This window comes from Pelodiscus sinensis, unplaced genomic scaffold (assembly GCF_049634645.1).
Source record: "Pelodiscus sinensis isolate JC-2024 unplaced genomic scaffold, ASM4963464v1 ctg101, whole genome shotgun sequence".
Classification (NCBI taxonomy): Eukaryota; Metazoa; Chordata; order Testudines; family Trionychidae; genus Pelodiscus; species Pelodiscus sinensis.
The window spans coordinates 204,649-231,151 of record NW_027465991.1 but is presented as its reverse complement, the minus strand read 5'-3'; the positions used below and the strand labels follow the sequence as shown (position 1 = coordinate 231,151).

Below are 26,503 nucleotides of genomic sequence, written 5' to 3'. Positions count from 1 at the left end.
GAGCCCCCGCCCCGCCCCGCCCCCAGCCCCCCGCGCAGAGCCCGCCCCGACCGAGCCCCCGCCCCGAGCCCGCCCCCAGCCCCCCGCGCAGAGCCCGCCCCGACCGAGCCCCCGCCCCGCCCCGCCCCCAGCCCCCCGCGCAGAGCCCGCCCCGACCGAGCCCCCGCCCCGCCCCCAGGCCCCCGCGCAGATCCCGCCCCGACCGAGCCCCCGCCCCGAGCCCGCCCCCAGCCCCCCGCGCAGAGCCCGCCCCGACCGAGCCCCCGCCCCGAGCCCGCCCCCAGCCCCCCGCGCAGAGCCCGCCCCGACCGAGCCCCCGCCCCGCCCCCAGGCCGCCGCGCAGAGCCCGCCCCGACCGAGCCCCCGCCCCGCCCCCTGCCCCCCCGCGCAGATCCCGCCCCGACCGAGCCCCCGCCCCGGCCCCAGCCCCCCGCGCAGAGCCCGCCCCGACCGAGCCCCCGCCCCGGCCCCAGCCCCCCGCGCAGAGCCCGCCCCTGACCGAGCCCCCGCCCCGCCCCCAGAGCCCCGCGCAGAGCCCGCCCCTGACCGAGCCCCCAGCCCCCCGCGCAGAGCCCGCCCCCGACCGAGCCCCCGCCCCGCCCCAGCCCCCCCGCGCAGAGCCCGCCCCCGACCGAGCCCCCCGCGCAGATCCCGCCCCGACCGAGCCCCCGCCCCGCCCCGCGCAGAGCCCGCCCCCGACCGAGCCCCCTCTCCGCCCCGCGACCCCAGCCCCCCCCCCCGCGCAGAGCCCGCCCCCGACCGAGCCCCCTCTCCGCCCCGCGACCCCAGCCCCCCCCCCCGCGCAGAGCCCGCCCCCGGACTGAGCCCCCTCCCCGCCCCCTGCAGCCTCATCCGCACACCGAGCCCCGTCTTCTACCCCCCAGCCTCATCCCCCCCACGCTGAGCCCTGGTCCCCCATCTTCTATCCCCCCCCAGTGCCAGGCACCCTCCTTCCATGCAGAGCCCTGGCCCCCGGCCCAGCCCCGACCCTGCGCGTCTCACGGCTCCGCCACCCGCAGCACAGGCCGGGGGCCCCTCTCGAGGCTAAGGCAGGCACCCGGCACTGTGCTGCCCCTGCACCAGGGCCCTGTGCGCAGCCCAGCCCCAGCACCCTGCAAAGGCTTTGCCTGGGACAGTCAATGGCCCCCTCCCCACCCCCCAGGAGCCGCGACGGCCCGGGCCTGTGAGTGTGGACCTGGGTAGCACTGGAGCTCAGGGCCTGTCGGGCTGGGTGCTGCTGACACAGCCCCTGCCACGGCCCTGCGAGCCTCAGCGACGGCCACCCAGGGCCACAGGCCTGCGCTTGGCCACAGCAGGGGGACGGGGCGCGTTGCTGCGGGCCCCCAGGGCTGGGCAAGGCCCCGGGCGCTGCCCACGCTCCCAGAGAGAAACCCAGGAACCCGCCACGCCAGCAGCCACGGTCTCCTGGGCTGAGCAGCCAAAGCCTCTGTTCCACGCCGCCGGGCAGCGAGCCGACTGCATCCGGGCGCAGGACGGAGCGCCCCGGCCTCGGTGCCACCCGGAACGTGCCGGGGGCCGGTCCCACTCGCAAGCGACCCGACAGCTTCCGCTGGGGACCAGCCCCTCAGCCTGGTGTCGGGGGGGGGCTCGCTGGGGAGTCTGTGAAACGGGCCCCCTCCCCCTCTCCCGCGGCACGGACAGGAGCCAGCCTGGCCTCATTGCTCTGGCGGGGAAGTCTCTGCCACGCTGGGCGCACGCCGCACACACCTGCTGCCACGGGGCCCTGGGAGCCGGGCACTCGGGCGGCTGCCCAAGGTTCCAAAGCTGCCCACAGCTCAGTTTTGTTCCTGCTGGTGGTGCACATCTCACAGCCTTGGTGCACAGAACAAAATGCATTCCACACATGGATGGGAACCGTGCCTGCTACCCAGATGTACAGACTTGAGAGCACACGGGTCCAGGAGAGCCACTCGCTGCCCTCGTGCTTCCCCCAGCAGCCTGGAGTCTGAGCATTACGGCCCCACGAGACGCAGGGATGCGCCTGTGGCCCAGTCAGGCTCTGAACCCGATGTCCTGCCTCGCACTCTGGATGCACCCCCAGCTTACTGGTGGCAGGGTCATGCCCTACGCAGCCTAAGTCTGGCCCGGTTGCCCCTTGCAAGGGTCACAGCCGGACTTCAGGCCAGTTCCCAGCCGAGCCCCTGCCTGGCCCCCCCCAGCAACCTGGGAGGTAGCTCACCGCCAGCTTTCTGCCCCGCCCCCAGGCTGAAAGCTCCCAGCTCCCAGGCCCTCGGTCGCTTGCACAAAGCCCACAAGGGACCAGCCGCGAGGCCCGGCACGAGGGGTTCCCAGCCCTGCACTAGTGAAACTCCCTGGTGCCGGCACGGGGAACGAGCTGGGCACGGCACGGGATGCCCAGCACGCAGTCAGCACGGGCGGGCCTGGGGCCCCCACCTCTCCCTGGAGCTCTGCCCGCTCTGCCGACTGGGGCGTGTGCCCTGCGCACCGGGCGCTGCCGGGGGGATGTGCTGGGCACATCCGACTGCGAAGCCTCGGAGGCAAGTCTGCTGGGGGAGAGTGAGGCAAGCGAGGGACGAGCTGCATCTTGCGGGTCGGGAGTGGGGCCCCGGGGAGCTGGGCCTGCTGAGAGCTGAGCCAGCCACGCCCCCGCTCTGTGCCTCGGTTTCCCCCACACTGAGAGCTTGTCAGGGCAGGGTCGGGCATCTCTGTGCAGCGCCGAGCACAGTGGGATCCGCCCCAGCCTGGCCGCTAGGACCTCTCGTGACCCAGGCAAGGCCCGTCTCTCACCCTCTGGGCAGCGCTCACACAGCAGGCCTGGATCCCTGCTGAGAGCCTGGCGGTACCACCGTATGAGAACATCCAAGCGGGGTCAGACCAAGGGCCTATCCAGCCCAGTGGCCTGGCTGCCCACAGTGAGGGGGGCCAGGCGCCCCAGGGGAGGGAACAGAGCAGGGAACCATCATGAGATTCCCTCCCCTGTCACCCAGTCCCAGCGTCTGACAAACTGAGACCACGGACCCCAGCCCTGCCCAATAGCCACCGATGGGCCTCACCTCCATGCACGGATCTAGCTCTTTGCTACAGTCCTGGCCTTCCTAGCATCCTCCAGCAGGGAGTTCCACAGGTTGAAGAAAAACTTCCTTCAGTTTTGTTTGAAACCTGCTGCCCGTTAATGTCCCTGGTTCCAAAGGGGAAGAGGTTAAGCTGTTCTCAGTGGCAGCAGATGACAGAACAAGGAGCAACGGTCTGCAGTGTGGGAGGTCTATATTGGATATTAGGAAAAACTATTTCACTAGGAGGGTAGAGAAGCCCTAGAATGGGTTAGCTAGGGAGGTGGTAGAATTGCTGCGCTTACAGACTGTTAATGCTAAATTGGACAAAGCCCTGGCTGGAAGGATTAGTTAGAGCTGGCCCCGTTTTGATTGAACTAGATGACCTCCTGGGTCTCTTGCAACCCTCGCCATCTCTGATTCTATGGTTAATGGCAAGAGGCCTCGGGACTGCTTTAGTGACATAATCAACACAAGGCATCCTGCAGAAAGTGGAAACGTGCATGAACACCACACCTGTGGAGAGACCAGAGTCAGAAAGGCCAAGGAACAAAATTAATTACACCTAGTAAGGGACTCCAAGGCCAATAAAAAGAGATTTTATAAATGCATGAGGAGCAAGAGAAAAGTGAAGGAAAACATTGGATCACTACTGTCCAGTGAAGGACACCTTATCATGGATGGCATCCAGAAAAGGGAGGTGGTTAATGGTGGTTTTACTTCCTAAAGTAAATGATGAGGGGTTTGGAACGGGTCCCATATGAGGAGAGGCTAAAGAGACTGGGACTTTTCAGTTTAGAAAAGAGGAGACCGAGGGGGATATGATAGAGGTCTATAAAATCATGAGGGGTGTGGAGAGGGCCGATAAAGAAAAGTTATTTATTAGTTCCCTAAATAGAAGAATTAGAGGACACCAAATGAAATTAATGGGGAGCAGGTTTAAAACGAATAAAAGAGGGTATGTCTACACTACCCCGCTAGTTCGAACTACCTAGTTTGTGCCGCGTGTAGCCGCGCGGCACAGGGTTCGAATGAGCGGGGATTTAAAAATGGCGGCTCCCCGCTTATGCAAATGAAGCCTGGGAAATTCAAATCCCGGGCTTCATTTGCAAGTGCGGTATGCATACATTACCCTCCTAGTGCGAACTAGCAGGGTAGTGTAGACATACCCAGAAAGTTCTTCCTCACACAGCGTGTAGTCAACCTGTGGAACTCCTTGCCACAGGAGGCTGTAAAGGCTAGGACTATAACAGAGTTTAAAGAGAAGCTACATAATTTCGTGGAGGTTAGGTCCATAAAAGGCTATTAGCCAGGGGATAAAATGGTGTCCCTGGCCTCTGTTTGTCAGAGGCTGGAGAGGGATGGCAGGAGACAAATCGCTTGATCATTGTCTTCGGTCCACCCTCTCTGGGGCACCTGGTGCTGGCCACTGTGGGCAGACAGGCTACTGGGCTAGATGGAACTTTGGTCTGACCCAGGACGGCCGTTCTTATGTGACCCCTGGCCCTTGTGTGGTGGCCGGGAAACTAACCTGACCCCTGAAAGCTTTTGCCTCTTAAGGACTCTGCGGCGTCTCCTGGCAGGAGCTTTGGGCTCGCACTGCTCGTGGCTCGTGGCTCGTGGCACCCCCTGCCGCACACTTGGCTTCCCTGGAAAGGGCCAGGCAGCTGTGGGGCCTGCGCCAGTCGCAAGCTCGCCCTGGGCTCCTGCCAGAAGTGCCCATGTGTCACCTGCCAGGCGCCTGGCAGAGTCGAGCGCCCGCCCTGCCGTGGCCGCCCCCCCAGCTGGCCTGAGTCCGTCGGCCGTGCGAGGGCGGCCAGTGCACGGAGGGGCGTTGCCAGCGCAGGGCGCGTGCTCCCCACCGCCGAGGGCACCGCAGCCGCCGTTCCCAAGGGGCGAGCACAGATCCCCGAGCAGCCCGGGCTCCGGAAGGGCCCAGCTGGCTTGGAAGTCGGTGCCGCGCTGCAGCCTCAGGACGATCCAGCCCTGCCGCGGCTACGGGGCCCGGGAAAGCTGCCCACAGTGTCAGCAGCTGCTAAGAGGGACAGAGCAGGGTTGGGCCTCGTGTAGGTCGCGGGGGGGGGGGGGGGGGGCCCTGGCTCATGACAAAGCCCAGCGGGGGGGGAGGGGGCTGTTGGGTTGCTGGTCGGGGGGGGGGTAGAAGAAGGAACCTGGACAGGCCGGGACTTTGCTTCTCCGGAGCTAAAAGGGGCCTGACTCCCAGCTGACGGGGGGGAGGGGGGGGCTCGTCCATCCGCTGCCCGCCGGTCAGACAGATCCCGCCCCCCAGCCCAAAGCTACTCAGGCCAGGCCCTGGCACAGCCCCTCCCGCCCTGCCGGGACGCAGCAGTTACAGCGTCCCCGCGTCCCACCTGCAGCCACAGCCGAGGGGGCAGAATAGCTCGGGGGTCCGGGGAGAGGAGCGAGGCCCCCGCTGGGCTCTGTCGGTCCCCCTGGGGCTCCAGTGATCTTGCCTCCCCCGGCTAAGGGGGCAGCCTTGGAGCCCGGAGATGCAGCCCCCTGGCCCTGTGGGGGGCTGACGGTCTCCCGGGCCCGGGCCAGGGACGCGGCACAGGGAGGGTCCTGGCGGGGCCCAGGAGGCGCTAAGGAGCCGAGGGTTACAGAGAGCTCCGCCCTGCCCGAGAAATCTCCATCTGAGTTGAACAACCCCCCAGTGCAGCTGCTGCCCACGGCCCATGAACTCCCCCCTCGCCCTGGGCCAGACCCCAGAGGGGGGCGCCCGGCGCCACCCCAGCCAAGGGAGCTGCCAGGGGCTCACCCAGGAGCACAGGCACCTCCGTCAGGCCAGAGAGGGTGGGGCGCTGCCCTGGGCATCAGACCTCCTAAGGGCATTTGCACGCGCAGGGCACAATAACCAGACCCTCCTCAGTGTGTTTGCACGCGCAGGGCACGATGACCAGCCCATCCCCAGTTGTTTGCACGTGCAGAGCATGATGACCAGACCCCCCTCAGAGTGTTTGCACGCGCAGGGCACGATGACCAGCCCGTACCTGGTTGTTTGCACGTGCAGAGCACGATGACCAGACCCCCCTCAGAGTGTTTGCACGCGCAGGGCACGATGACCAGCCCATCCCCGGTTGTTTGCACGTGCAGAGCACGATGACCAGACCCCCCTCAGAGTGTTTGCACGCGCAGGGCACGATGACCAGCCCATCCCCAGTTGTTTGCACGTGCAGAGCACGATGACCAGACCCCCCTCAGAGTGTTTGCACGCGCAGGGCACGATGACCAGCCCATCCCCGGTTGTTTGCACGTGCAGGGCACAATAACCAGCCCGTTCCTGGTTGTTTGCATGTGCAGGGCACGATGACCAGACCCCCCCTCAGTGTGTTTGCACGCGCAGGACACAATAACCAGCCCGTCCCCGGTTGTTTGCACGTGCAGGGCACGATGACCAGACCCCCCTCAGTGTGTTTGCACGCGCAGGACGCAATAACCAGTCCGTCCCCGGTTGTTTGCATGTGCAGGGCACGATGACCAGACCCCCCTCAGTGTGTTTGCACACGCAGGACACAATAACCAGCCCGTCCCTGGTTGTTTGCATGTGCAGGGCACGATGACCAGACCCCCCTCAGTGTGTTTGCACGCGCAGGACGCAATAACCAGCCTGTCCCCGGTTGTTTGCACGCGCAGGGCACGATGACCAGACCCTCCTCAGTGTGTTTGCACGCGCAGGACACAATAACCAGCCCATCCCTGGTTGTTTGCACGTGCAGGGCACGATGACCAGACCCCCCTCAGTGTGTTTGCACGCGCAGGACGCAATAACCAGCCTGTCCCCGGTTGTTTGCACGTGCAGGGCACGATGACCAGACCCCCCTCAGTGTGTTTGCACGCGCAGGACGCAATAACCAGCCCGTCCCTGGTTGTTTGCACGTGCAGGGCACGATGACCAGACCCCCCCTCAGTGTGTTTGCACGCGCAGGACGCAATAACCAGCCCGTCCCTGGTTGTTTGCACGTGCAGGGCACGATGACCAGACCCCCCTCAGTGTGTTTGCACGCGCAGGACGCAATAACCAGCCCGTCCCTGGTTGTTTGCACGTGCAGAGCACGATGACCAGACCCTCCTCAGAGTGTTTGCACGCGCAGGACGCAATAACCAGCCCGTCCCTGGTTGTTTGCACGTGCAGGGCACGATGACCAGACCCTCCTCAGAGTGTTTGCACGCGCAGGACGCAATAACCAGCCCGTCCCTGGTTGTTTGCACGTGCAGAGCACGATGACCAGACCCTCCTCAGAGTGTTTGCACACACAGGGCATGGTGCCCAGCCCCTCCCCGGTGTACCTGTGCACACGCACGGTAATCCCCGCCCCCTCGCGGCGCCGGCCCCACCCCTACCTGTCCGGCTCGGCCTGCGTGATGGCGATGCGGGGCGGGATGCGCAGCGGCAGGGTGGTCGGCCTCTGGACGTTGTCAGGCTCCGGCGAGCGCGCCCGGTCCAGGGGTTTCCAGGCTGGCACCTGCAGGCTGGAGGAAAGGCGGCGCCGGCTGCGCCTCAGCTCCGCGCCCAGCATGCTGCCAGCCGTGTAGGAGCGGCTGCAGGGCCCCGGCTCCAGCAGCTCCTTGGGCTTCTGCAAAGCAGAGAGCAGAGGGCGGGCGTCAGGCCCAGGGGCCAGAGCCACTGGAACCCGGCCTGGGAGGAGGGCGCCCCATGACCTTTCCTCCCCCTCCATCCTGCCCCCTTCCCTGCCCCCAAGCCAGCCAGGCCCTGCTGAGGATGTGGGGGGCGCTGTGCCCCCCAAGGGTGTTCCCTGCCCCCATACTCAGCCAGGCCCTGCCGGGGGGGGGGGAGCTGTGTCCCCTGGGGTGTTCCCTGCCCCCATACTCAGCCAGGCCCTGCCGGGGGGGGGGAGCTGTGCCCCCCGGGGTGTTCCCTGCCCCCATACTCAGCCAGGCCCTGCCGGGGGGGGGGAGCTATACCTCCCGGGGCGTTTCCTGCCCCCATACTCAGCCAGGCCCTGCCGGGGGGGGGGAGCTATACCTCCCGGGGCGTTTCCTGCCCCCATACTCAGCCAGGCCCTGCCGGGGGGGGGGAGCTATACCTCCCGGGGCGTTTCCTGCCCCCATACTCAGCCAGGCCCTGCCGGGGGGGGGAGCTATACCTCCCGGGGCGTTTCCTGCCCCCATACTCAGCCAGGCCCTGCCGGGGGGGGGGGGAGCTGTGCCCCCTGGGGCATTCCCTGCCCCCATACTCAGCCAGGCCCTGCCGGGGGGGGGGGAGCTGTACCCCCCAGGGCGTTCCCTGCCCCCATACTCAGCCAGGCCCTGCCGGGGGGGGGGAGCTGTACCCCCCAGGGCGTTCCCTGCCCCCATACTCAGCCAGGCCCTGCCGGGAGGGGAGAGCTGTGCCCCCCGGGGCGTTCCCTGCCCCCATACTCAGCCAGGCCCTGCCGGGGGGGGAGAGCTGTGCCCCCCGGGGCGTTCCCTGCCCCCATACTCAGCCAGGCCCTGCCGGGGGGGGAGCTGTGCCCCCCGGGGCGTTCCCTGCCCCCATACTCAGCCAGGCCCTGCCGGGGGGGGGGAGCTGTGCCCCCTGGGGCGTTCCCTGCCCCCATACTCAGCCAGGCCCTGCTGGGGGGGGGGAGCTGTGCCCCCTGGGGCGTTCCCTGCCCCTGAGCCAGGCCCTGCCGGGGGGGGAGCTGTGCCCCCCGGGGCGTTCCCTGCCCCCATACTCAGCCAGGCCCTGCTGGGGGGGGGGGAGCTGTGCCCCCTGGGGCGTTCCCTGCCCCTGAGCCAGGCCCTGCCGGGGGGGGTGGAGCTGTGCCCCCTGGGGCGTTCCCTGCCCCCATACTCAGCCAGGCCCTGCCGGGGGGGGGGAGAGCTGTGCCCCCCGGGGCGTTCCCTGCCCCCATACTCAGCCAGGCCCTGCCGGGGGGGGAGCTGTGCCCCCCGGGGCGTTCCCTGCCCCCATACTCAGCCAGGCCCTGCCGGGGGGGGGGGGAGCTGTGCCCCCTGGGGCGTTCCCTGCCCCCATACTCAGCCAGGCCCTGCTGGGGGGGGGGAGCTGTGCCCCCTGGGGCGTTCCCTGCCCCTGAGCCAGGCCCTGCCGGGGGGGGAGCTGTGCCCCCCGGGGCGTTCCCTGCCTCCATACTCAGCCAGGCCCTGCTGGGGGGGGGGGAGCTGTGCCCCCTGGGGCGTTCCCTGCCCCTGAGCCAGGCCCTGCCGGGGGGGGGGGAGCTGTGCCCCCTGGGGCGTTCCCTGCCCCTGAGCCAGGCCCTGCCGGGGGGGGGGGGGAGCTGTGCCCCCCGGGGCGTTCCCTGCCTCCATACTCAGCCAGGCCCTGCCGGGGGGGGGGGAGCTGTGCCCCCTGGGGCGTTCCCTGCCCCTGAGCCAGGCCCTGCCGGGGGGGGGGGAGCTGTGCCCCCTGGGGCGTTCCCTGCCCCCATACTCAGCCAGGCCCTGCCGGGGGGGGGAGCTGTACCCCCCAGGGCGTTCCCTGCCCCCATACTCAGCCAGGCCCTGCCGGGGGGGGGGGGGAGCTGTGCCCCCTGGGGCGTTCCCTGCCCCTGAGCCAGGCCCTGCCGGGGGGGGTCCCAAGTGCCTCCCTGCGCAGCAGGGGCCTGTCTCCCAAGCGGTGTGGCCAGAAGGCGGCAGACACAGGGGTCCGCGCTGGCTGGCCCGTAGCGATGGGGCCATGGCCATAGGCCCCAACTGCCCCTCCCCCAGCCTGCAGGATGATGGAGACAGGGCAGGCGGAGAGCCGGGTGCTGCCCCGGAGGGGGGAGGCAGCGGAGCCAGAGAACGAGGGGGCTGAGCTTCCCCCGGAGCTGCCCTGTATGGGGGGGCACCCGCATCACTCCCTTCCCAGCCCAGGTCAGGGTGGGCAGTGGGGGCTAGTGGTTAGAGCGGGGGGGCAGGACTCCTGGGTTCTATCCTCGGCCGTTGGACACTTGGGTTTCTCACTCACTAACCAGCTGGGAGCCTGGAGCACGGGCAGCGCTGCCCTCTGGTGGGCACGTGGGGAACCGCAGCTCGATGGTCCCTGCCCCCCACCCCCCACAGCCGAGTGCCCTGGACCGTCCCCAGTGCACCCCGAACCCAGCTACACCCCCCAGTGCACCCGGCTACACCCCCAGTGCACCCCGAACCCAGCTACACCCCCCAGTGCACCCGGCTACACCCCCAGTGCACCCCGAACCCAGCTACACCCCCCAGTGCACCCGGCTACACCCCCAGTGCACCCCGAACCCAGCTACACCCCCCAGTGCACCCGGCTACACCCCCAGTGCACCCCGAACGCAGCTACACCCCCCAGTGCACCCCAAACCCAGCTACACCCCCCAGTGCACCCGGCTACACCCCCAGTGCACCCCGAACCCAGCTACACCCCCAGTGCACCCGGCTACACCCCCAGTGCACCCCGAACGCAGCTACACCCCCAGTGCACCCGGCTACACCCCCCAGTGCACCCCGAACCCAGCTACACCCCGCAGTGCACCCGGCTACACCCCCCAGTGCACCCCGAACCCAGCTACACCCCCCAGTGCACCCGGCTACACCCCCAGTGCACCCCGAACGCAGCTACACCCCACGGTGCACCCGGCTACACCCCCCAGTGCACCCCGAACCCAGCTACACACCCGGTGCACCCGGCTACACCCCCAGTGTACCCCGAATCCAGCTACACCCCCCAGTGCACCCAGCTACACCCCCGTACACCCCAAACCCAGCTACACCCCCAGTGCACCCAGCTACATCCCCCAGTGCACCCTGAACCCAGCTACACCCCCCAGATCACCCAGGGTATGTCTACACTACAACGTTAATTCGAACTAACGGATCCCGACTAAAAAACTAGTTCGAATTAGCGTTTTGCTAATTCGAACTAGCATGTCCACATTGAGTGGACCCTGAACCAGGCTTAAAGATGGCCGGAAGCAGAGGAGGACTTAGAGCGTGGAGATGCTGTCTCAGGCTAGCCGAGGGCCCAACCCCCACCCCGGACAGACAGTTCTCAGGGGTGCCCCGCTTGCAAAGCAGTCCTGGCTTGGATTGCCCGGAGTGCCCACACTGGGCACATCACAGCACTCGGCCATCAGACCGGCTGCACTTGCCGCAGGCTGCCATCTGGGGAGAGGGGGCAATTGGGGGGCTGCAGGAGAGGTTCCACCCCCAGAAGCCCACAGAGCCAGCCCAGTCCTCCCCATCGGGAGCTCGTACCCCATTCCTCCCTCACCTCCTTCCACTTACCCTTCCCTAGCCCCTCTTCTTGATGTACAAAATAAAGATAACGTGTCTTCCAAAATGGAATCTGTCTTTATTGAACAAAACTGGGGGAGACTGGGAAAAGGAGATGGGAGAGGGGAAGAGAGAGGCTGGGAGAGGGGAGGGCAACTAAAATGAGCAGGGGTTGGGAACAGGTCCCATATGAAGAGAGGCTAAAGAGACTGGGACTTTTCAGCTTAGAAAAGAGGAGACGGAGGGGGGACAGGATAGAGGTCTATAAAAGCACGAGTGGGGTGGAGAGGGTGCATACAGAAAAGTTCTTCATTAGTTCCCATAAAGAAGGACTAAAGGACACCAAAGGGAAGGAATGGGTAGCAGGTTTCAAACTAGTAACAGAAAGTTCTTCTTCACAAAGCAAAGAGTCAACCTGTGGAACTCCTTGCTGCAGGAGGCTGTGAAGGCTAGAACTGGAACAGTTTAAAGGGAAGTGAGATAAAGTGATGGAGGTCGGGTCCATGGAGTGCTATTAGCCAGGGGGTAGGAGTGGTGTCCCTGGCCAAGGTTTGTGGAAGGCTGGAGAGGGATGGCACGAGACAAATGGCTTGGTCACTGTCTTTGGTCCATCCCCTCCAGGGTACCTAGGGTTGGTCGCTGTTGGCAGACAGGCTACTGGGCTAGATGGACCTTTGGTCTGACCCAGGTCGGCCATTGTAAGCTCAGGGCTCAGGGTCGGGGGTCTCAGTGGACCCCCTTGATTCTCTTGCACACCTGCTCCTGGGTGGCCAGGCTGGCAGCTCTCCTGCCCTAGCCGGCCACTTTCCTGTGCCTAGTGCGGAGATCGTGGAAGAGGTCCACAATGTCCGCACTAGCCCAGGCGGGTGCCCGCCTCTTGCGGTCCCGGGCAAGCTCCCGGGAGCTGCCAGCCTGGTCCCGGGAAGAGGGGGAGGGCTGGGGGGCATCGGGTGGGTGGCTCGATCCGTGCCAGGTGCAGGGTCTGCTGGCTGGGTGCTGGCAGGCTTGCACCTGGCACAGGCACCGTAGCCAGCCCGTGGCCCTTTAAGGGGTCCGGGGCTGGGAGGGGGGCAGTAGAGTTTCCCTGGTGTTGGCCAGAGTGGCCACCAGGGAAAGCTGGGGGGGGCTAGCCTCCCACTAGGTCGAATTAAGGGGCTACACAGCCCTTAATTTAAACTAGCTAGTTCGAACTAGGCTTAGTCCTTGTACAATGAGGTTTTCCTAGTTCGAACTAAGCGCTCCGCTAGTTCGAATTAAGTTCGAATTAGTGGAGCGCTAGTGTAGCGCCTGTCAAAGTTAATTCGAACTAACGTCCATTAGTTCGAATTAACTTTGTAGTGTAGACATACCCCCAGCTACATACCCCGTGCACTCTGAACCCAGCTACACCCCCAGTGCACCCCAAACCCAGCTATACCCCCAGGGCACCCAGCTACATACCCCAGTGTACCCCGAACCCAGCTACACCCCCAGTGCACCCAGCTACATACCCCAGTGTACCCCGAACCCAGCTACACCCCGCACAGCGAATGCAGCCCCCGACGCTCTCCCCACGTCTCCCTTAGCCCCGTTCCCAGCTGCAAGTAACCCCCCCATACCGGCAGGCCCCAAGAGCCTGGCTCTTCCTGCTCTCCGGGTGGCAGAGGGTGCCCGGCACCAGGAATCTGTGAGCTGTGCCCCCCCTTCCCGCCCCCACCATCCCAAGGCCAGCGCTGCAAAGGAAACCAGGGAATCCACACGTGTGCGCTAGTGTGCAAGGCTGTGACCGGCCGTGCACGCTTCCCGGTGATGGTGACCGGCCGTGCACGCTTCCTGGTTATGGTGACCGGCCGTGCACACTTCCCCGTGATGGTGACCGGCCATGCACGCTTCCCGGTTATGGTGACCGGCCGTGCACACTTCCCCGTGATGGTGACCGGCCGTGCACACTTCCCCATGATGGTGACCGGCTGTGCACGCTTCCCGGTGATGGTGACCGGCCGTGCACGCTTCCCCGTGATGGTGACCGGCCGTGCACGCTTCCCGGTGATGGTGACCGGCCGTGCACGCTTCCCCGTGATGGTGACCGGCCGTGCACGCTTCCCGGTGATGGTGACCGGCCGTGCACGCTTCCCCGTGATGGTGACCGGCCGTGTACGCTTCCCGGTGATGGTGACCGGCTGTGCACGCTTCCCCGTGATGGTGACCGGCCGTGCACGCTTCCCCATGATGGTGACCGGCCGTGCATGCTTCCTGGCAGCAGGGCAAGCTCACAGCTGAGCACCAGCAACCCCCTCTTCAGCGGAGGTGTCCAGGAGGGAGGATGCTGCGTGGGGCCCCCGGCTCAGTGACCCGGAGCTGCCTTCTGGGGGGATAAGAGACCCCAGGCCCAGCCGGTTTCGGTGGGAGTCATGCCTGGGAGCCCTTGCTGCTCCGGGGGCACTGGGAGACCCGCCCAGCCAGGGTGCCATAGACGGCCTCACCCGCCAGCCTAGGGACCTGCCCATGGGCAGCCACGGAGGTGCCCAACGCCCTGGCAGGGGCTGCTCGCTCACCGGCTCGGATCGGCCTCGGCAGCCACCTGCTCCCCCATTCGGTGCCCCCCGGAGCTCGCGGGGCCTCACCCCAGTCATAGGGCGGGTCCCTGCCAGGCTGCGCCCCCCAGCAGGGAGGCCAAGGCCGGGCCGGGCCCCGGAACCCCTCTCACCTCGTCCACCGTCACAGCCAGCACACTTCGGCTCTTCTTCATGTCCCGCGCCCTCAGCCGCTCTCAGCCCCCGGGCATGGGGCACGAGCCGGAGCCGCACGGCTGCGCTGGGCCCCTGGAGCCTGAAAGAGGGACGGGGCAGCAGGTGTGACACCCGGCTTCTCCCCCGCGGCCCCCAGCAACACAGCCCCCTGGAGACCAGCCCCTCCAGCTCCACCCAGAGCTGGGAACAGACCCGGGGAGGCCTCGGAGGGGAGCAGGGCTACACCCTGGACAAGCGGGGGGAGGGGGGGAGCTCTCATCACAGCCCAGCCTGGCAGCTCTAAGCCACCCCAAGTCTCTGCCCCTGCTCCAGGGCAACGGCCGGCAGGTCAGGCGCACCCCTCCGTGCGGCTGCACGAGTACACCCTGCCCGCTGCCTGCACACACTCACGTTTGCACGCCTGCCCCATTGACGTGGCTCCCTGCTCGCACACTACCTGCACACACACACACTTGCACGCCTGCCCCATTGACATGACTCCCTGCTCGCACGCTACCTGCACACACACACGTTTGCACGCCTGCCCCATTGATATGACTCCCTGCTCACACACTACCTGCACACACACACATTTGCACGCCTGCCCCATTGACGTGGCTCCCTGCTCGCACACTACCTGCACACACACACACTTGCACGCCTGCCCCATTGACATGACTCCCTGCTCGCACACTACCTGCACACACACACACGTTTGCACACCTGCCCCATTGACATGACTCCCTGCTCACACACTACCTGCACACACACACATTTGCACGCCTGCCCCATTGACATGACTCCCTGCTTGCACGCTACCTGCACACACACATGTTTGCACGCCTGCCCCATTGACGTGACTCCCTGCTCGCACACTACCTGCACACACACACATTTGCACGCCTGCCCCATTGACGTGACTCCCTGCTCGCACACTACCTGCACACACACACATTTGCACGCCTGCCCCATTGACGTGACTCCCTGCTCACACGCTACCTGCACACACACACGTTTGCACGCCTGCCCCATTGACGTGACTCCCTGCTCGCACACTACCTGCACACACACACATTTGCACGCCTGCCCCATTGACGTGACTCCCTGCTCGCACACTACCTGCACACACACACATTTGCACGCCTGCCCCATTGACGTGACTTCCTGCTCACACGCTACCTGCACACACACACGTTTGCACGCCTGCCCCATTGACGTGGCTCCCTGCTTGCACGCTTCCTGCACACACACACGTTTGCACACCTGCCCCATTGACGTGACTCCCTGCTCGCACGCTACCTGCACACACACACGTTTGCACACCTGCCCCATTGACGTGACTCCCTGCTTGCACGCTACCTGCACACACACACGTTTGCACACCTGCCCTACACACGCCCAGCAGCCCTGAGGACTGACACGCTCGCTGCAGCAGCCCCTGCAAGTCCTGGCTTCCTCTTGCAGCCCTGGTCTCTGAGCCCCCGGCAATGTGGAGTCCAGGGCTACGAGTCCCCAGCCCAGGCATTTCCTGGGGATCCGTGAGTGGCGGTGCGTCGGGGTCCCTCTCTCCTGCACCCCCGTAGCGGCACGAACAGACCCCGCCAGCCGGCAGAACAGAGGGAGTTTATTGCCTCTCCAGGACACAGCCCAGCACAGATGCAATCTGGATCCAGGAACTGGGGCTAGGAGGCCTCAGCCCCCTTGAGATGGGGGGTGGCTGGGCCCTGCAATCCCAGTCCCCCCCCTTTTCCCCTGCCTCCCTTCCAGCCCTGCCCCCCAGCCAGGGGCTGGTCTACACCTTCCTCCCTGTCTCTCCCGGGGAGGCGCCTGTCGACAGTTGGGGAGCCCCCGGCCTCCTCACTCAGCCGCCAGTGGGGTCACCCGCTGCCCAAGCCCAGCCACCAGCAGGCCCCCCTGCCCCACTGGGTTCTAGAGCAGACCCCCCCACGGCCCACCGTGGCACTGCTTGAACCCCAGGGGTGGGCGGGCCCCTCCCCCAGCCTTGCGGGGGGCACGACTGGACCTGGGGCTCAGCCGAGCACTTGGACAACTAAGGGTCGGGGGGAGCCGGGTGGGGACACCGAGCAGAGACCCCCGGGCCCCGCTGCTGCTCCAAGGCCCCATGGAGACGCCGCCCAGAGGGATCCGCCGGCTCCGAGAGACCAGGGAGGAGCGGAAATAGGCCCCCGGTCCCAGAGCCCCCCCGGCCAGAATCCTCCCCCCGTGAGACCAGGGAGGAGTGCAAATAGGCCCCCGGTCCCAGAGCCCCCCCGGCCAGAATCCTCCCCCCGTGAGACCAGGGAGGAGCGGAAATAGGCCCCCGGTCCCAGAGCCCCCCCGGCCAGAATCCTCCCCCCGTGAGACCAGGGAGGAGCGGAAATAGGCCCCCGGTCCCAGAGCCCCCCCGACCAGAATCCTCCCCCCGTGAGACCAGGGAGAAGCGGAAATAGGCCCCCGGTCCCAGAGCCCCCCCGGCCAGAATCCTCCCCCCGTGAGACCAGGGAGGAGCGGAAATAGGCCCCCAGTCCCAGAGCCCCCCCCCGGCCAGAATCCTCCCCCCGTGAGACCAGGGAGGAGCGGAAATAGGCCCCCGGTCCCAGAGCCCCCCCCCCCCCGGCCAGAATCCTCCCCCCGTGAGACCAGGGAGGAGCGGAAATAGGCCCCCGGTCCCAGAGCCCCCCCGGCCAGAATCCTCCCCCCGTGAGACCAGGGAGGAGCGGAAATAGGCCCCCGGTCCCAGAGCCCCCCCCGGCCAGAATCCTCCCCCCGTGAGACCAGGGAGGAGCGGAAATAGGCCCCCGGTCCCAGAGCCCCCCCGGCCAGAATCCTCCCCCCGTGAGACCAGGGAGGAGCGGAAATAGGCCCCCGGTCCCAGAGCCCCCCCCCGGCCAGAATCCTCCCCCCGTGAGACCAGGGAGGAGTGGAAATAGGCCCCCGGTCCCAGAGCCCCCCCCCGGCCAGAATCCTCCCCCCGTGAGACCAGGGAGGAGTGGAAATAGGCCCCCGGTCCCAGAGCCCCCCCGGCCAGAATCCTCCCCCCGTGAGACCAGGGAGAAGCGGAAATAGGCCCCCGGTCCCAGAGCCCCCCCCCGGCCAGAATCCTCCCCCCGTGAGACCAGAGAGGAGCGGAAATAGGCCCCCGGTCCCAGAGCCCCCCCCGGCCAGAATCCTCCCCCCGTGAGACCAGGGAGGAGTGGAAATAGGCCCCCGGTCCCAGAGCCCCCCCGGCCAGAATCCTGCCCCCGTGAGACCAGGGAGGAGTGGAAATAGGCCCCCGGTCCCAGAGCCCCCCCGGCCAGAATCCTGCCCCCGTGAGACCAGGGAGAAGCGGAAATAGGCCCCCGGTCCCAGAGCCCCCCCCCCCGGCCAGAATCCTCCCCCCGTGAGACCAGGGAGGAGCGGAAATAGGCCCCCGGTCCCAGAGCCCCCCCGGCCAGAATCCTCCCCCCGTGAGACCAGGGAGGAGCGGAAATAGGCCCCCGGTCCCAGAGCCCCCCCGGCCAGAATCCTCCCCCCATGAGACCAGGGAGGAGCGGAAATAGGCCCCCGGTCCCAGAGCCCCCCCCCCCCGGCCAGAATCCTCCCCCCGTGAGACCAGGGAGAAGCGGAAATAGGCCCCCGGTCCCAGAGCCCCCCCGGCCAGAATCCTCCCCCCGTGAGACCAGGGAGGAGCGGAAATAGGCCCCCAGTCCCAGAGCCCCCCCGGCCAGAATCCTCCCCCCGTGAGACCAGGGAGGAGTGGAAATAGGCCCCCGGTCCCAGAGCCCCCCCGGCCAGAATCCTCCCCCCGTGAGACCAGAGAGGAGCGGAAATAGGCCCCCGGTCCCAGAGCCCCCCCGGCCAGAATCCTCCCCCCGTGACACCAGGGAGAAGCGGAAATAGGCCCCCGGTCCCAGAGCCCCCCCGGCCAGAATCCTCCCCCCGTGAGACCAGGGAGGAGCGGAAATAGGCCCCCGGTCCCAGAGCCCCCCCGGCCAGAATCCTCCCCCCGTGAGACCAGAGAGGAGCGGAAATAGGCCCCCGGTCCCAGAGCCCCCCCGGCCAGAATCCTCCCCCCGTGAGACCAGAGAGGAGCGGAAATAGGCCCCCGGTCCCAGAGCCCCCCCGGCCAGAATCCTCCCCCCGTGAGACCAGAGAGGAGCGGAAATAGGCCCCCGGTCCCAGAGCCCCCCCCCCCGGCCAGAATCCTCCCCCCGTGAGACCAGGGAGGAGCGGAAATAGGCCCCCGGTCCCAGAGCCCCCCCCCCGGCCAGAATCCTCCCCCCGTGAGACCAGAGAGGAGCGGAAATAGGCCCCCGGTCCCAGAGCCCCCCCCCCCGGCCAGAATCCTCCCCCCGTGAGACCAGAGAGGAGCGGAAATAGGCCCCCGGTCCCAGAGCCCCCCCCCCGGCCAGAATCCTCCCCCCGTGAGACCAGGGAGGAGCGGAAATAGGCCCCCAGTCCCAGAGCCCCCCCGGCCAGAATCCTCCCCCCGTCTTCCATCCAGCGGCTTTCGCCAGGGCCAGGAGGCGGCTGCCGAGGTGCCGCGGCTGTGGGGCAGGGATGGGGGGTGCGTCTATAGGAAGGGGAGGGGGGAAGTGCGGCCAGGACCTCAGGAAGAGGCTCTGGAGGAGCCGTCGGTCCCACTGCCACGGCCGGCTGGGCCGGGTTTCTTGCGGCGCGCGGGAAGGAGGCGGCTCCGGATCCCAGGCCTGGGCAGTGCCCGGGGCCCTCGGCGCATCCTCGGGCTGGGCGCCTGGGCTGGCTCAGCAAGGCCCTGCCGTCGCATCACCTGCTCCTCGGCCCGCGCTCGCCCTGCCTCGCCCCGGCACCCGACGGCCAGGCCACAGCTCAGCCCAGGCAAAGGGCTGGGCAGGGCAGGGTTATCCAGAGGGGCCCCGGCCTCAGTCAGCTCAGCCTGACGGGCCCTGATCTCGTGGGGTCTGGGGGGCGCCCGACGGGCCCTGATCTCGGGGGGGTCTGAGGGCGCCCGACGGGCCCTGATCTCAGGGGGGTCTGGGGGCGCGCGACGGGCCCTGATCTCAGCCGGGGTCTGGGGGCGCCCGATGGGCCCTGATCTCGGGGGGTCTGGGGGCGCCCGATGGGCCCTGATCTCGGGGGGGTCTGGCGGTGCCTGGTCTGATGGGCACAGCCAGGGCCTCGGCGGCTCTACCAGAGTATATTTAACCAGGCAGCTGCCAAGGATGGAGCTGGGACTTTGGGGGACTCTTGGCTGTTGGGGTGCAGGAGGCCAGGCAAGTCTCGGGGCATGGGGAGGCGCCACGCCCGGCAGCGGACACGCCTGGCTCCTTCCAGGGGATGCCTGCGCTGGGCAGGTGCCTGCCTGTGAACCCCCAGCGGGCGTCAGCACATCTGAGCTCTGTCTGAACCAGGCCCAGGAGTCCCTGCTCCCGCCCCTCCCCCAGGGACTCCTGGGGACTTGGGGGTGCCCCCTTGGGCAGCAGCACCTGGAGGCCCCGGCCCTGCCCAAGGGGCCCTGGCCCTGGGTCACAGCTGCTCAGCCAGAGCCAGGGGAACCCAGGAGTCCGGAGTCCCCACCGGGCCCTTGCGGCCTGTTCCGGGGCCCCGCGCTCTGCTGCCGACACTCACACCGAGACGAGTATCCCCCATGTACCCCGGCACCCCGCCCCCGCCCTCGTTACTGCGCCGTAAACCTTCCAGCACCACAGCCTCAGCTGCAATTAGCAAGCACAGAGCAGGGGGCCCCAGGGCCATCCCGCACGGCCTCACCGGGCAGCAGACGCCGGCGAATAATTCATTCGTTAACAACACTGCGCTTCCGGGGGGCGGGGCAGTGGGGCACCACTCGGCCGAAGGGCGGCTGGCCTGGGGGGGCTGACCAAGCTGTGGGGGGAGGGGGAGCTAGGAAACACTGATGGGGTCTGAGCTCCCAACGAGCACTCCGGGGGCCGCGGGCTTTGGATGCAGGATCCATTGCACCAGGCACAGAGCCTTGGAGCAAAGAAGTAACTCAGCAGGCAGCAGCAGAAGGCTGTTATCCTGCCGCGGCCAAGGGCTGGCAGTAGTAGCGGGCTGTTATCCTGCCGTGGCCAAGGGCTGGCAGTAGTAGAGGGCTGTTATCCTGCCGCAGCCAAGGGCTGGCAGTAGTAGAGGGCTGTTATCCTGCCGTGGCCAGGGGCTGGCAGTAGTAGTGGGCTGTTATCCTGCCGCGGCCAAGGGCTGGCAGTAGTAGAGGGCTGTTATCCTGCCGTGGCCAGGGGCTGGCAGTAGTAGCGGGCTGTTATCCTGCCGCAGCCAGGGGCTGGCAGTAGTAGCGGGCTGTTATCCTGCCGCGGCCAAGGGCTGGCAGTAGTAGAGGGCTGTTATCCTGCCGCGGCCAAGGGCTGGCAGTAGTAGCGGGCTGTTATCCTGCCGCAGCCAGGGGCTGGCAGTAGTAGCGGGCTGTTATCCTGCCGCAGCCAGGGGCTGGCAGTAGTAGCGGGCTGTTATCCTGCCGCGGCCAGGGGCTGGCAGTAGTAGAGGGCTGTTATCCTGCCGCGGCCAGGGGCTGGCAGTAGTAGCGGGCTGTTATCCTGCCGCGGCCAGGGGCTGGCAGTAGTAGAGGGCTGTTATCCTGCCGCGGCCAGGGGCTGGCAGTAGTAGAGGGCTGTTATCCTGCCGCGGCCAGCGGCTGGCAGTAGTAGCGGGCTGTTATCCTGCCGCGGCCAGGGGCTGGCAGTAGTAGAGGGCTGTTATCCTGCCGCGGCCAGGGGCTGGCAGTAGTAGAGGGCTGGTATCCTGCCGCGGCCAAGGGCTGGCAGTAGTAGAGGGCTGTTATCCTGCCGTGGCCAGGGGCTGGCAGTAGTAGCGGGCTGTTATCCTGCCGCGGCCAGGGGCTGGCAGTAGTAGAGGGCTGTTATCCTGCCGCGGCCAGGGGCTGGCAGTAGTAGCGGGCTGTTATCCTGCCGCGGCCAGGGGCTGGCAGTAGTAGAGGGCTGTTATCCTGCCGTGGCCAGGGGCTGGCAGTAGTAGCGGGCTGTTATCCTGCCGCAGCCAGGGGCTGGCAGTAGTAGCGGGCTGTTATCCTGCCGCAGCCAGGGGCTGGCAGTAGTAGCGGGCTGTTATCCTGCCGCGGCCAGGGGCTGGCAGTAGTAGAGGGCTGTTATCCTGCCGCGGCCAGGGGCTGGCAGTAGTAGCGGGCTGTTATCCTGCCGCGGCCAGGGGCTGGCAGTAGTAGAGGGCTGTTATCCTGCCGCGGCCAGGGGCTGGCAGTAGTAGAGGGCTGTTATCCTGCCGCGGCCAGCGGCTGGCAGTAGTAGAGGGCTGTTATCCTGCCGCGGCCAGGGGCTGGCAGTAGTAGCGGGCTGTTATCCTGCCGCGGCCAGGGGCTGGCAGTAGTAGAGGGCTGTTATCCTGCCGCGGCCAGGGGCTGGCAGTAGTAGAGGGCTGGTATCCTGCCGCGGCCAAGGGCTGGCAGTAGTAGAGGGCTGTTATCCTGCCGTGGCCAGGGGCTGGCAGTAGTAGAGGGCTGGTATCCTGCCGCGGCCAAGGGCTGGCAGTAGTAGAGGGCTGTTATCCTGCCGTGGCCAGGGGCTGGCAGTAGTAGCGGGCTGTTATCCTGCCGTGGCCAGGGGCTGGCAGTAGTAGAGGGCTGTTATCCTGCCGCGGCCAGGGGCTGGCAGTAGTAGCGGGCTGTTATCGTGCCGCGGCCAAGGGCTGGCAGTAGTAGAGGGCTGTTATCCTGCCGTGGCCAGGGGCTGGCAGTAGTAGCGGGCTGTTATCCTTCCGCGGCCAGGGGCTGGCAGTAGTAGCGGGCTGTTATCCTGCCGCGGCCAGGGGCTGGCAGTAGTAGCGGGCTGTTATCCTGCCGCGGCCAGGGGCTGGCAGTAGTAGAGGGCTGGTATCCTGCCGCGGCCAAGGGCTGGCAGTAGTAGAGGGCTGTTATCCTGCCGTGGCCAGGGGCTGGCAGTAGTAGCGGGCTGTTATCCTGCCGCGGCCAGGGGCTGGCAGTAGTAGAGGGCTGTTATCCTGCCGTGGCCAGGGGCTGGCAGTAGTAGCGGGCTGTTATCGTGCCGCGGCCAAGGGCTGGCAGTAGTAGAGGGCTGTTATCCTGCCGTGGCCAGGGGCTGGCAGTAGTAGCGGGCTGTTATCCTTCCGCGGCCAGGGGCTGGCAGTAGTAGCGGGCTGTTATCCTGCCGCGGCCAGGGGCTGGCAGTAATAGCGGGCTGTTATCCTGCCGCGGCGAGAGGCTGGCAGTAGTAGTGGGCTGTTATCCTGCAGCAGACATGGGCTGGCAGCCGTGGTGGGCACTTCTCCTGTGGCAGGCCAGCAGTAGGAGGCGATGTGACACGGGACACACGGCCAGGGGTGGCACAGCCATTTTCTGCCAAACTGGTGCCGGATGCTGAGCCGACGGGGGCAGAGGCCGGGCCGGGCAGCCTGGGGAACGTGCGAAAGGCAGGCCAGGCAGCTCCGCGGCCGACAGGGCCATTGCAGGGCTTAACGGCCAGTGCGAGTGTCACCCGGGAGTCCCCCAGCTGCTGTCCCACAATGCCCCACGGCCCTGCACGGTGAAGCCCCCTGCACGTGGGCACAGGCCAGAACTGCCCCACCCCGGAGTCCAGCGGTGAGGTTCGGAACCCCCCTGCGGGGGCCCCTTGGGTGCAGCCGCCAGGCCCGGGAGCAGGCGTGCGGGGCCGCACGGGGAGCCGGACGCACCAGGACTCACCGGGTCTTGCCAAGCAGCAGAGCCAAACGCTGCAGGGCCTGGCTGGCCTTCGGGCCCGGCCATCCCGACTCCCGCCCTCTGCCCACCTTGGGGAGCTCTGTGGGCGCCGCGCGGCCACAGGCGCATGCGCCCGTTTTACCGAACAGGCCCACGCTCCTGTCGGTCCGGGTGCCCCCGCCCGCCCGGGGCCACGGGGTTTCCCATCGCTCAGTCCAGCCCTATTTTTGGAGAACCAAAGCCTGTCCCAGCGGGCAGCAGAGGCAGCGGGGCAGCCAGAGCCCACGGGCCTGCCTGTGGGCAGCAGCCCCACAAAAATCACGGCTTCGGGGACCCCCCAGGCCTCCCTAGGAACGTGCAGCCGGCCCCTCCCCACTGCAGGGCCACTGAGCGGCTGCTCCAGGCCCTGCTGCCTCCGGCCAGGCTGGGGCACCAGCTCTCCCGGACCAGAGGCCAGGAATGGCAGCGGAGTCTGGCCTGTCCGGTCGGACGGGGGGGGGGCCCTCGTGACCCCGGCCTGGGTGGGCTCAGCCCAGCACCCCCCCAAAACCAGTCCCAGCGCCACTGTGCGGGAGAGACCAGCCCAGCTCCGGGAGCTCTGGCCGTTGGAGGTGGGAAAGTCCCACGCGGGTCTGTGGGATTGTGAAAGTGACGGTTCCTGGGCAGCATTTTGAGATGAGAAAGTGGCATGCTGGGAATTTAGCCCTGGCTCCCGGAGACCCCCGGGCAACTCAGCCCAGCATCCCCTGGCGCCGGGAGGGAGGGAACGGGCCAAACCGGCGCCGTGCGGGGCTTTGCTGCGTGTGCTCTGCACTGCTGGCGCCCCGGGCCGGATTCTGGCCTCAGCGACGCTGGAGCCTCTCCGGCTGCTGGGGGAGAATGACTCTGGCTTTGCACCGGTGTCATGAGACCCGGGCTCCTGCGTCTCCGGCGCGGGCGGAGGTGTTCCCGCTTGCTATGCGGCGCGCAGCCGGCTTGCACACGAGCCAGGGCCCTGCCGTGCAGGGGAGACTCCAGCCACGGAGCTGCTGAAGGAGGAAAACTTGGGCTTTTCCAGCACCGCCGCAACGTCCCCCTCCCCACACCGGGCTGCCGAGCCGGTGGGAGCAGAGCAGCCCTGATCCAAGGGGATGCCTGAGGGACTGATCCAGCCAGCCAGGCTTGGCAGCGTTACCCAGTGGGGGGATCCACCCTGAATGCCAAGTAAACAAACAAACCCAACTCCCAGCACACCAGGGGTGGGCCCCCCGCCCGGAGACATGGAGCTGGACCCCGGCGCAGCAACATCAGTCACAGGAGAGATGCCCAACGCGCACACCCGGCCCTGAAGGGGGGGCCATGCTGCAGATCCCAAAGCAGAGCCCTGTGCTGACCCCCGTGCGCAGGAAAGCATTGGCGCACGGAGCAACAGGCTGTGCCTCTTCCAGCCGACTGTGCCTATGGATCGCAACTCCCCCAGCCGACTGTGCCTACGGATCGCAACCCCCCCTAGCCGACTGTGCCTACGGATCGCAACCCCCCCAGCCGACTGTGCCTATGGATCGCAACTCCCCCAGCCGACTGTGCCTACGGATCGCAACCCCCCCAGCCGACTGTGCCTATGGATCGCAACTCCCCCAGCCGACTGTGCCTACGGATCGCAACCCCCCCAGCCGACTGTGCCTATGGATCGCAACTCCCCCAGCCGACTGTGCCTACGGATCGCAACCCCCCCTAGCCGACTGTGCCTATGGATCTCAACCCCCCCAGCCGACTGTGCCTATGGATCGCAACTCCCCCAGCCGACTGTGCCTACGGATCGCAACCCCCCCTAGCCGACTGTGCCTATGGATCTCAACCCCCCCAGCTGACCGTGCCTACAGATATCAAACCCCCCCAACCGACCGTGCCTACGGATCGCAACCCCCGCCAGCCAACTGTCACTATGGATTTCACACACACACACACACACACACACACACACACACACACACACACAGAGTTAACTATCCCCAGAGATTTCTCTGTCTCACACACCAGCTGACTGTCCCTATAGACATCACACACACAGTCAGACACACATGCTGACTGTTCCTATGTCATACACACATATTGACTGTGTCTATGGATGTCACACACACACACACACACACTGTCCCTACAGGGCACATCTCACACACACACACACAAACACACACACACACACACACACACACACAGTCCCTATGGGGCTCATCTCACACACACACACAGAGTCCCTATGGGGCTCATCTCACACACACACACACACACACACACACACAGTCCTTACGGGGCACATTGCTCTCTCTCTCTCTCTCACACACACACAGAGTCCCTATGGGGGCGCATCACACACACACACACACACGCTGTCCCTATGGGGGCACATCACACACACACACACACACGCTGTCCCTACAGGGCACATCTCACACACACACACACACACTGTCCCTACAGGGCACATCACACACACACACACACACACACACACACACACTGTCCCTACAGGGCAAATCACACACACACACACACACACACACACACACGCTGTCCCTACAGGGCACATCACACACACACACACACACACACACACACACACACACACACACACACACGCTGTCCCTACAGGGCACATCACACACACACACACACACACACACACACACACACACACACACACTGTCCCTACAGGGCACATCACACACACACACACACACACACACACACACACACTGTCCCTACAGGGCAAATCACACACACACACACACACACACACACACACACACACACACACACACGCTGTCCCTACAGGGCACATCACACACACACACACACACACACACTGTCCCTACAGGGCAAATCACACACACACACACACACACACACACACTGTCCCTACAGGGCACATCACACACACACACACACACACACACACACACACACACACACTGTCCCTACAGGGCACATCACACACACACACACACACACACACACACACACACACACACACACACACTGTCCCTACAGGGCACATCACACACACACACACACACACACACACACACGCTGTCCCTACAGGGCACATCACACACACACACACACACACGCGCGCGCGCGCTGTCTCTATGGGGCGCAGCTCACCCCCGGGCTCCGGCCCCCCCCCCGCCCCATGTGGCCCGGCTCGGCGGGGCTGCGGCAGCGGGCGGGTCCCGGGGCGGGGGCTGCGCTTACCTCGCTGGCCCGGCTGAGCGCGGCTCCCGGCTCCGCGGCTGCGCCCCAGGCCGGCGGAGCGGCCCCCGCCCGTGGTGCTGCGGGAGGCGCTGGGCAGCGGCCGGGCCGGTCCCTCCCCCCCCCGCGCGGCGCAGGGATGGAGACGGGCGCGCAGATTCCGGCGCGGGAGCAGCGCAGCGAGCGCGGGCGGCGGCGGGAGCCAGCAAGCGGCTGGGCGCGGAGAGGGTGAGCCCCGCCAAGGGTCCCCCCCGCCAAGGGTATCCCCGAGGCTCCGCCCCCGCCAAGGGTATCCCCCCAGGTTCCCCCCCACCAAGGGTATCCCCGCCCAGCCTCCCCCCCTCCCCGCCAAGGGTCCCCCGCGCCAAGGGTATCCCCGAGGCTCCGCCCCCGCCAAGGGTATCCCCCCAGGTTCCCCCCCACCAAGGGTATCCCTGCCCAGCCTCCCCCCTCCCCGCAAAGGGTCCCCCCCCGCCAAGGGTATCCCCCCAGGATTCCCCCCTCCCCGCCAAGGGTCCCCCCCCCCCGCCAAGGGTATCCCCCAGGCTCCGCCCCCGTCAAGGGTATCCCCCCAGGTTCTCCCCCCGCCAAGGGTATCCCTGCCCAGCCTCCCCCCCTCGCGCCAAGGGTATCCCCGAGGCTCCGCCCCCGCCAAGGGTATCCCC

The 26,503-nt window shown here is 66.8% G+C and overlaps 1 protein-coding gene across 1 annotated transcript in view; it reads right to left on the bottom strand.

The window, feature by feature from the left end:
* The window catches only part of PDE4A (phosphodiesterase 4A), a 103,593-nt gene extending 77,734 nt beyond the window's left edge, over positions 1-25,859 (bottom strand). Inside the window, exons 1-3 of the mRNA XM_075917791.1 lie at positions 25,842-25,859; positions 13,921-14,042; positions 7,395-7,627 (exon numbers count right to left, since the gene is read on the bottom strand). Of these exons, the coding sequence (XP_075773906.1) occupies positions 7,395-7,627; positions 13,921-13,962 (275 nt within the window). The 5' untranslated portion in view covers positions 13,963-14,042; positions 25,842-25,859. The remainder of the gene's footprint in view (positions 1-7,394; positions 7,628-13,920; positions 14,043-25,841) is intronic.
* Positions 25,860-26,503: the final 644 nt, after the last annotated feature.